Raw genomic sequence first — 11,223 nt, 5'->3', positions numbered from 1 at the left:
AAAATATTTACTTGTTTTGGGATTAGATATGATCTTTTTGGAGTGTGACATGAATGCAAAGACAAAACAGTCAAGGTTTTGACATCTTTGGCTTACCATTCAAGGCACCTTCAGAAGAGTCCTTTAATCTCTTCTGTAACTGGATCAAGGTCAATGTCATAGAAACAGGGCCGTGTAGGTAATCCTGGCATGGTACTCATCTGTAAGACAGGTACAACTCAATGAGCAGTAGTCTTTTTGACACACAATAAATATTTTTGATAGCCTGGGCTACATATAACATAGATGTTAAACAATAATTCAGTTTAATTTGACAGATTTATAAATTCCAAGGAAAACAATTGTATTGTGTGAGTAAACAATGCGCCGCACAAGGTAACTGAGGCAGACAGTCAACAAATGTTTACTGAATTAAACACTTTTCTATATAGTCTGCAGTAATAACTCTAATAAGATCAAATTCATTTACAAACGAAAAAGCTAATTTAAAAGTAGTTGTTTCAAACTACCTGTGCCTAGCAAAACAATTAGGTGAACCTGGACCACAAAACCAGTTAAAAGGGTACATTTTTTAAAAATGTATATATCATCTGAAAGCTTAAAGGGGACAGAGAATGAAAAACATTTTTACCTTTTCTTTGTTGAATAAGTCTACCCACATTCACAAACATACAAAAAGTGCTAAACATGCTAAACATCTCAGTCTCATAGAAATTCCTCTTTTAAAAAAGTCAGCCAGAAAACGGCCCAATCTGAAAAACTGATGCTTATGACATCACAGGCATCTTACTGCCCCTCCACTTTGAAATAATTGGCTACATTTTTTGAGTGGCAGCAGAGTCAGCCAATCAGTAATGAGATTGCAAGTTAAGCCAGTAGGGGGAGCCAAATAGGTGCAAAACCACTTGTTTAAAATCCCCCACCCTAATAGAGCTATCTGAGAGAGATTTTTAGGAAGCTTCTAAGGCATTACAGACCCAAACAAAAACATTTTTTGTCTACATGTCACATCACAGAACAAGGATAAATACTCCATTCAATCATTCTATGTCACCTTTAATTAATAAGCTTTACATTGATGTATGGTTGGTTAGGATATACCCTTTTACTGTTTGTACACAATGATGACATGACAATGTATGTGTGCGCAGTTTGGCTACGGAAGTATAGCAAGAATCAGCAGTGAAGCAACACAGACAGAGAAAATGGTTTCAAAAAGTCCTTGACCTATCATCTTTTTCAACACAGCTACCAGATCCGTGTATTATAGTGGAGTTGATAGAAGACGTTAGCAGATGCCAAAATATAAAGTGGGCAGATACATATATATGTATATAAGTATATTATATTAGTGCAACCAAACACAACAACCAGACATTTTGATGCTGGGAAACCGTTTTAATAAACTTTTGGAGTTGCTACCACGTTAGAACCACTGGGGAACAACACCACATCTGTTGCCAAAATGCGCGCGCAGGCTATTTGATCACTGGTGCTGTAAAAGGGTCAATAGGACAATATTTAACCACGATACAACTATTTGAAAATCTGGAATCTGAGGGTGCAAAAAATAAATAGAAAGAAATTGAGAAAACAAATCGCCTTTAAAGTTGTCCCAATGAAGTCCTTACAGTAGCAACACATTACTAAATGATAAATAGATTTATATATTTAGTATGGAAATTTACAAAACATGATCTTCACATAATTTGTTGGCATTAATATTTTTTTGCTATATCTGTGTGACTTTTGACTGGTTTTGTGGTCCAGGGTCACATTTTAAGGTCAATTTAGTTACCTGAAAACTACTACAAATTAATTAAAACTAGAGATCTCAAAAAAGATTGATAATTCCTTAGCCTCCAATTTCCTAATTTGACAGTTGCGAATTTTGATAGATCAGTGGAAAGAATTTCATATAAATGTGAAGGTTTTTTCTGAAACAACAAAATGGTGGTCAAGCAGAGCAGCCAATTGATTATATAAAAATGAACAGCATATCTTAGCATAGCACAAATTAAAATCAAGTGACAAGAACACATGTGAGATACATGGCAAAGGAAGGGAATTATCATAATGAAATTTCATCATTTAAAAAAGAAAGAGCAAGACAGTGGAATAGCACATCATTTATTCAGCAATTTTACCTTCCTCAGTGTTAACTTAAATATCATAAAGGTCTTCAATACTTCTTAGTCTTAATCTATAGAGGGGTTGCAAGTTTACAAACATTGCAGGGTGCGCGCGCAACCAAGGGGCAGAAAGACCGATTGGTGAGCTGATCTGCTACTGCAACAACCTTAATTATTGAAGCGTTCTTTAATGTTTGTACATAAATAAGACTTGATTTTAGTTGTATCTGTTTTTCTGTCTTTATTTTTGCAGTGTTACTGTGATACATGTATGAATTATAATTTTATAATTATAATGCTAGTAACGTAATAGTCGCATCTACTGGTATGTTAACATCAGGCACCCAGCACTGACTCTGTTGGTACTATTTTCCACGCAAAAATTCCTTGGCATTTTGACTTACAGACACCGCTACTAGCATACAACACAATGCACGTCTCTTCTTTCTGCCCCTCGGTTGCGCGCGCAACCAGTTAGTGACGTCGCCGTGCAACCCGTCTATTGTACTGGATCTTTAAAGGAAAACAACACAGTTTTTCAATATTTTACTATGTTCTTACCTCAACTTAGACAAATTAATACATACCTACCTTTTTTCAATGTGTGCACTTTTAATCTTTGTACAGCGCCTTGTGAATGTGTTAGCATTTAGCCTAGCCCCATTCATTCCTATGGCTCCAAACAGGGAGGAATTTAGAAGCCACCAAACACTTTCATGTTTTCCCTATTTAAAGACTGTAACATGAGTAGTTACACAAGTAAGTATGGTGGCACAAAATAAAACTTTTGTTAAGAGTCATAGGAATGAATGGGGCTAGGCTAAATGCCAACACGTTCAATAAGCACTATACAAAGTTTAAAAGTGCACACATTGGACAAACATTAGAAGTTGAGGTAAGAACATAGCAAAATATTGAAAAATGGTGGTGTTTTTCCTTTAAAAAAATCTGTAACTGCTATGCATACAAGCTTATGGGAAAGATCACATGCAAATGCAAGATTAAGTACTTTAGGTATTGATGCCTCATGACCAATAAACCTTTCTGTGGTCGTGTGCAATTTTTCTTCAACTGATCAGATGCTGAAGAAAAATATTTTCCAACACTACTGTAGTTTCCCATTAGTCCCACAAAACCTTATCTCTCCATCTCTCACTCTAATTCAATAAGAAGAAAAATTCTTCTCATCCCTGATGACCCATGAAAACTTTATTGGCTTATCAGAATAAATGAACTGCCTTGTAGAGATGATGCAGACTCATGACCGATTTCCTGTTTTCCTGATAAACAAACAAAAAACACAATTGCTCCCTGCACACCTTCAGAGTTTGGGCCCTACAAAGTACATTTTGATGAATGTTACTTTGTAAGAACACACTTTAACACTACTACAGCACATTCAAACAAATCTTTAATAGCCTGCTGTACAGAAAGTTAGTAACAGTGTGATGATATCTTCTGCACCAAAAACAAACAAGGATTTACTTAATAAGTACACAAATCTTCACTCATTAAAGAAAAACATGGCTTTTTGTTGTTCCATTTAAATGTTTGCTTGTGTGTCTGGTCAATTGTTTGTCAACACAAAAATCTAGTTAAGCTCCTATCTGCTTTCTAAATTAAGCAAAGCTATTCCGCCGATTATTTCCATAGACAATGCTCCATTATGAAATTGCTGAAGTGTTCAAGAACAAGTAAACCCAACATGCGTAAGAGAGTCTGTTACTAGCATCTGTTCATATCAGTGTCTATGTCAGGCTGCCAGAACACAGTGAGCCTTCCAGCAGCGCCATCAGAAATCTATTGTGCGGCTTACAGCAGACACGGATTTGAGCAGTAAATTTCCTGAGTTGAGTGGAAGCAAATGGCGCTTTTCCATTGCATAGTACCCCACGGTTTAGTTTAGTTTGGGTCGGGTCAGCTCACCTCACTTTGGTGTGGTTAGCTTTTCCATCGAGTTTAGTATCACTTCGTAGGGGGAGGGATTATAGGCGTGTCGTTATATTTACGCTGCCTACTGCTGTGACATCATACACGTGAGAGCGTTGTTGTACATTCCCATACATTCATTTATTTCTCAGTCTGCCACAAAATTAAAATTGGCCACCACAAATAGATGTTTGCACATCGCGTTTATAACTACCTCTGTCTCACATGACAGTTTATTCAAACACCCGACCCGTGGCGTCAGTCGACGGCGCTCCGCTTAGCCTCATTCAAGTTGCATTTATGCATTTATAATGCAGACGTGCACGTCGCGAATGTGCCGCCACAAACTGCAAGTCTGGAAAAAACTGTTATTGTGTCCCGGATTCTCAACCTGTGGATGTTTTTCATCGCTAAAAGGGTGTTTGGAAACTTATAGCAGAACACAGATAACAACATGTTTGCTTGAGACAGCGCAAGCTAGCAGTAAGCTAAAGCTAATATTTACATTATAGCGATGACGCTTCTCTCAGACCAATCAGTGACCTATAGTGTTTTCGCGTCACGTTTGGTATCAGCTCGGGTTGCTTGGAACCCCAACCGAGGTGGTACGAAAAAAAGTATCGGGTACTACGTACTGCACCCAATGGAAAAGCTCCCAAAAGTAAGCTGACCCGACCCAAACTAAACTAAACCGTGGGGTACTATGCAATGGAAAAGCGCCATAAGATCCATTGAGTCTCATTGTTCTCTGGCTGACCTCTCCCTCACATATCTGGTGTATGACATCAGCCACTTCCTTCTGTTACCCCCCATGTCTGCTTTGTCCCTCAGGGGCTTCCATTGAAAGGACTGGGCAGACAAACATACAGAACCTGGTTGGTAAAGCCGACCGATGCATGTAACTGCAGGTTTAGACCTTAATGTGACATGCAACTAAATTGTTAGTTACGACCTAACCAAAACTGACAGACAGGAAACGGTGTTCATAAAACACATTTAAGAGCAAGAAATAACTGAGGCTGAATTTATAGTACCATTGGAAGAAAAAAAAGAAAGAAAGAAAGAAGGAAGGAAGGTAAGAGAAAGACAGACAGACAGACAGACAGAAAAAGAAAGAACAAGAGTCAAAAGACAGACAGACGGAAAGAGGGAAAGAAAGACGAAAGACAGACAGAAAGATAAAAAGATGGACAGAAAGAAAGAGAGAAAAATGTAAAGAAAGACAGAGAGATAGACAGACAGAAAGAAAAAATGAGAGACAAAAGACAGACAGAAAGAAAGATGGAAAAAAGATGTAAACGAAAGACGAGAGGAAAGAAAGACAAAAACAATGACAGACAGAAAAAAGAAAGAAAAACAGACTGATAGAAGGAAAAAAAGAAAGAAAGAAAGAAAGAAAAATGTAAAGAAAGATAGACAGACAGAAAGAAAAAGAAAGAAAGAATGAATGAGAAATAAAAGACAGACAGACAGACAAGACAGACAAACAAACAGAAAGAAAGAAAGATAAAAAGCATAAAAAGAAAGAATAGCGGAAAGAGAGACAGAAACAATGACAGACAAAAAGAAAGACAGACAGAAAGAGACACACAAACAGAAAGAATGAAAGACAGACAGACAGACAGACAGAAAGGCAGACAGACGGAAAGATAAAAATAGAGAAAGAAAGAAAGAAAGAAAGACAAAGGATAGACAGATGGAAAGACAGATAGAAAGATAAAGAGACAGACGGAAAGAAAGACAGAAAGAACGAGAAACAAAAAGAAAGAAAGACATATGTAAAGAAAGACAGACAGAAAAATAAAAAAATGAGAGACAAAAGACATACAGACAGAAAGATAAAGATGTAAAGAAAGAAAGAAAGACAGAAAAATGACAGACAAAAGAAAAAAAAGAAAGACAGACAGACGGAATTAAAAAAAGACTGACAGGCGGAAAGAAAAAACAGACAGACGGAAAGAAAGACAGAAAGAAAGACAGACGAAAAGAAAAAAAACAGACGTAAAGAAAAAAACTGAAAGACGGAAAGACAAAAAAGGCAGACAGACAGACAAAAAGACAGACAGAAAGAAAGACAGACACAAAGAAAAAGCAAAAATGACAAACAAAGAATAGAGAGATGGAAGACAGAGAGAAAGACAGACAGAAAGAGACACAGACAGATGGAAAGAAAGACAGAATAAAAAGAGAAAGAAAGACAGACAGACGGACAGAAAGAAAAAACAAAAAAAGAGAGAAAGAAAGACAGATGGAAAGAAAGAAAGAATAAAAAGAGAAAGAAGATGGGCAGAAAGAATGACAGAGAATTCACAGAAAGACAGATGGAAAGAAAGACAGACAGACGGAAAGAAAGAAAAAACAAAAAAGAGAAAAAGACAGATTGAAAGAAAGAATAAAAAGAGAAAGACGACGGGCAGAAAGAATGACAGAGACTCACAGAAAGACAGACGTAAAAAAGACAGATGGAAATAAAGACAGAAAAAGAAAGAATGACAGACAAAAGACAGATGAAAAGACAGACAGAACTAATAGGACAAAGTCAAGGATAAATAGGAAAATAGTAAAAAAGGAATATAAAATAAACCAGAAAAAAACAAATAGAAATGATAACGATTAGACAAAAGATCAAAGCATTGGCGGTACATTTTGACAAGGGGTTGAAGGTGAGAGGTCATGAATGCTTGCCGTGTGTCCTGCAGCAGACCCATGGAGATGAAAAGGAACAAACCAGTGGATGAACCGGAGGGGCGTGGGTCAGAGCAACTCATCTCCCAGCAGGCCACACTGCAGACACCTGACCCTGCATCATAGCCAGGACCTTAATATCAACCCAGAAATCAACTTCCTTCCCTAAGCCTCACACAGCCAACAATACACAGACAGTACATTAAAAAAATGCATGAATCAAACCGGGCCACTCAAAAACGAGTATTAACAAAAGGTGACAGGCTGGTCAGAACAAATGACCATCATCACAAAACAGACGCATCACTAGTGGATGAAGATCCTGCCAAGAACATATTGTGCAATGCTACAACAGCAGAGTTCAGTCCAGAACTCAGAGGTTTAGCCCAGTTAAACAGAGCAATGGTTTAAAAGCATCATAAAGCCACAGTGTTTACACTTTAAAGGAAAATGTCTTATAGCTGCCTTACCATATATGACACAAAGACACAGGAACACAATTTAGCTGACAATTACATCTAAATAGCTATAAATTAAATGCTTTCATGGTGTTTTTGATGGTATTGACCTTCATGTGATCGTTTAAAGTATGTTTTAGATATTTGAGTGTATGGATGGACCAAAGCATTTGGCAGATGCTTTCATCCAAAGCATTCAAGCTTTAAAGAAGATAAATGCCGATAAACATAAATTATATCTGGATGAAAAGTATTCTGAATCGCACGGACTATTACGTACATCTTTTTCATGTACTATGGCTTTTGATCAGTAAAAAGTCCATATCAATCTTAAATCACTGTTAGCTTGAGACGTTTATAGCATGCATTTGATAAAAAGCAACATTCGTCAAAAATAATCATCATACATATTCTTTATTATCATTAAAATTCCTTAAAAGGTTTGAAGGACAGCAAAATAAATATCTCCTTAAGCCATTTCATGGAGATGCACGTTTATGGTTCTTCTTCTGCGGCCCATATTAAGTTTCTGCACAAGAGCGCCCTCTGGCTTTTGAATGTAACTGCATTTCACTGTTACTCATTGAAAAGCATAGCAAGCATCATCGGCCGATTTATTGGCCTATCCCTAAAGCATTATGTTTTATGTATTTACAAAGTACAACAAAAATAAAACAAGAAGAAATAGGGGACTGCTGTTGAAGTCTCACAGCTCAAGGTCTAACTAGGTAAACCAGCTGGTTTAAATGAGAACCAAAACACACACACACACACACACACACACACACACACACGCATAAACAAGCATGGGTCATACCTGTCAAATTCAAGTTCTAAGCCCCATCTCACATCACGCTGTAAGGGTTGTTTTCACAGCGCATAGCCAAACTGTCTCACAGGTTTTTTTTTACGAACCCTAACAGAGGCCTATGTAGGGTCCATACTTTCATTAATAATAATAATAATAATAATAAAAAACTGCCCAAACATTGTTAGGAATTTAGACAGACACATACACCCGCCTTAGGCTAGACAACATTGGCTGTCGAGAACGAAAACATAGCGGCCAATGGAATTCAGCCAAGTGCTGTTTTAAAAGGCCTGTGAGGTCATAGATCACAGGTTCAAACATAATCCTGGATCCTATTAGTAACTAAAACGTCCACCTACTTACCAGCAAAGGAAGTAATAAAAGAGAGATGTTAGATAGCAGATGGCATCGAGAGTGAAGAGCTAATAAATATATCTAGAGGGAGAAATAGACATGCCAACATAGGGGGAAGAGGAAACAAAACAAAGATATAAGGCAAGAGCTTTCATCAGAATTCAAAGCAACTCACCGTTCCAACTAAAGGGTAGATAAACCCTGCACCGATGCTGGCACGGACATCTCTTATTGGCAGGACAAAACCAGTGGGAACGCCCTTTTTCTGTGGCATGTGAGAAAGAGACAGGTGGGTCTTGGCCATGCAGATGGGTAGAGCACCAAAACCCTGTGTGAAATGAACAAAGTTTATACCCATCACAAAATATTTATATCATCAGCTTTACACTGTGTCCAAACTAGATGCAACATGATATGCAATTTGTCTGTACATACTGAACGTGATAAAGGGGCGTAGCGCGTCACAGTCAATCACTAAACACAGCCAATCAGAAAAGTTGTGCTCGGTTTGCCTTTGCTCCGTTTTTTGCTCTCTCACACATACACAGATGCATCCCTCTGCTTTTTATGGCTTTCCTTGTGCGACTTGAGGGATTTGTCATATATTTCTGCTTTTAAACTTATAATCAGTCTCTCCTTGTCAATGTTTTGATGAGTAATATTCATAATGCGCAACACTTATTAAATGAGATCTCTGTAAAAGTGAAGCTGTAAACTGCGAAGTTGCAGAAATAGAAATTAGAAAACATTGCAGGTGGTTAGGACAAAAACTGTGATTGAACGCGTGATCACGCATCGCGTCTTCTCTAGTTAGGACTCGAGGTTTTTTTGTGATTGTTGCGTGCAAAAATCCGTTTTCTTAAATTGCATAAATATCCCGCATATTCCATCGCATTTTTTATGTGATAAAATTACAGGAACTTGCAAAAACTGTTGGCAGCCTTTCAATTATGTTCACGTCACTTTATAACATTTCCATGTCAACAGGGGACATGGCTGCACTTTTGTGAAGTAAATGCAAAATTTTTCAACTTTCTGCTAAGATATATGTGATTTTTGCTACGAAAATGCGAGGATTATGAAATCATGCAAGCCCTGCATATTTTGCGCACGGAAATCTGCAAATTATGCTGTGAAAGTGTGGCGTATTTGAAAAATGCGTCCCCCTGCATAAATATGCGGATTTTGGCTGATTATGCGTTGAATCATGCGATCACATAATCGCGTTTTTCTGGAGGGACTGAATGCTCCCGACACCTGTTATCTTTTATCAAGCGAAATGCAACAATTTCCCTGAACTCTTTTTTGTACAAACATGGGTACAATTTTCTAGCAATTTAATTTGCTATGAAATCTTAAAAAAACCCATTTTGGGACGGTTTCCCAGACAGGACTTATCCTAGTCCCAGACTAAAATGCATGTTTCAGCTTACTTAATTTAAAAACATCTTGTACTGCAAGATATCTTTATGTCATACCCGCAGGTAAATTTGTTTTGCAGATAAATAGAATTTCGGTCATCTAAAACACATAAGCACTTAATGTACTGACATATCTTAGAGGGGACATATCATGAAAATCTGACATTTTCATGTTTAAGTGTTATAAGTGTCCCCAGTGCTTGTATCAACCTAGAAAATGTGAAAAAGATTAACCAGTAACTTAGTTTTGGTAAACCATTCTCTGCAAGCATGTGAAAAAATAGGTCATTGAAATTTGGCTCCCCTTGTGATGTCAGAAGATGTCAGCTCACACCTACAAAGTGGCAATTTTTACATGCTATAAATTATTTTTAAGGTATTTTGAGCTTATACTTCACATACTTACTCTGGAGACACCAAAGATTTTATTTTACATCTTAAAAAAGTCTTGTGAAATGTCCCCTTTAATGCATACAAGTATTGTGTTTTGTAAGGTTTGTTTGTAAAAACTACTTTAATGTCCTAATATTACTAAGGCCTAGTACTGGCTTAATTTAAACCCTGTCCGGGAAACCACCCCAAAGTCTCCTAACAAAAAAAACCACATACTAGCAAGCTTATGTGATACTAGTGAGAATGGTCAGTGCTTTCTCACCTGTTCATTGTAGTAGTCAATCTTAGTTTTAGCCTCAGGTGACAACTCAATGTCATCCGCACCATAAACCTTCTGCGCAATTGTCCGAATCTTCTCCACAATAGGATCCTATATAAAAAACAACAGATGAATGTCAAATACTTCTTTATTCTTAACATAGGCTTTCTGTTTTTGATTGCCATACAATCCCCCAAAGTCTGCATTCTGGGTAAATGTTTGGGATTGCAAGTGTTCAGAAATCTAATAGGATAATAGAGGCCAGTCAGAGCAGGGAACAAATATTACTAAGAAAGTGCCTTTTCTTAGCATCAGTTAATCAAAGTCACAACATCTAAAACTCACTAAGGTTAACTGAAACCAGCTGACAGTTTTACAACCCCCATCCAACCCTGACTAATGCACACTGGGAAATCTCCTACAGTATGTGCTGTTACTGACCAACAAGAAGACATTCTTGACTCTTGATTAAAAATAAAAATAACTACAGTCATTCTTCTTCAACATATCTCTGAGACCATTATTGGATTGTTACAGAAATAAGCAAGGCCTCACCTGAAGACTATAGAGGAATCTGAAATGGCTCTCCTGAGATGCAGCTTCTTTAACAGCATGTGCCAACTCTACCGTGCCCCGCCCACCTCTTGACCAATGATAGCACGGCACAGCAGCTGAGGCCCCAGAATCCTTTGCGATGCGACAAACAAGATCGATCTCTGCTTGAGTGTCAGTCCTTCACACACAGACAAACAACACTTTATTGCACCACCTATAGATGATT

The 11,223-nt window shown here is 37.5% G+C and overlaps 1 protein-coding gene across 1 annotated transcript in view; it reads right to left on the bottom strand.

Annotated features, from left to right (window-relative positions):
- mthfd1l (methylenetetrahydrofolate dehydrogenase (NADP+ dependent) 1 like) overlaps nt 1-11,223 on the bottom strand; it is a 48,216-nt gene that overhangs the window by 3,026 nt on the left and 33,967 nt on the right. Inside the window, exons 24-27 of the mRNA XM_065256995.2 lie at nt 10,998-11,175; nt 10,446-10,553; nt 8,545-8,697; nt 97-200 (exon numbers count right to left, since the gene is read on the bottom strand). Coding sequence (XP_065113067.1) covers nt 111-200; nt 8,545-8,697; nt 10,446-10,553; nt 10,998-11,175 — 529 coding nt within the window. The 3' untranslated portion in view covers nt 97-110. The remainder of the gene's footprint in view (nt 1-96; nt 201-8,544; nt 8,698-10,445; nt 10,554-10,997; nt 11,176-11,223) is intronic.

This window comes from Paramisgurnus dabryanus, chromosome 12 (genome assembly GCF_030506205.2).
Source record: "Paramisgurnus dabryanus chromosome 12, PD_genome_1.1, whole genome shotgun sequence".
NCBI lineage: Eukaryota > Metazoa > Chordata > Actinopteri > Cypriniformes > Cobitidae > Paramisgurnus > Paramisgurnus dabryanus.
Note: the sequence above shows the minus strand (reverse complement) of the source record. Positions and strands in the feature narration are given on the sequence as shown.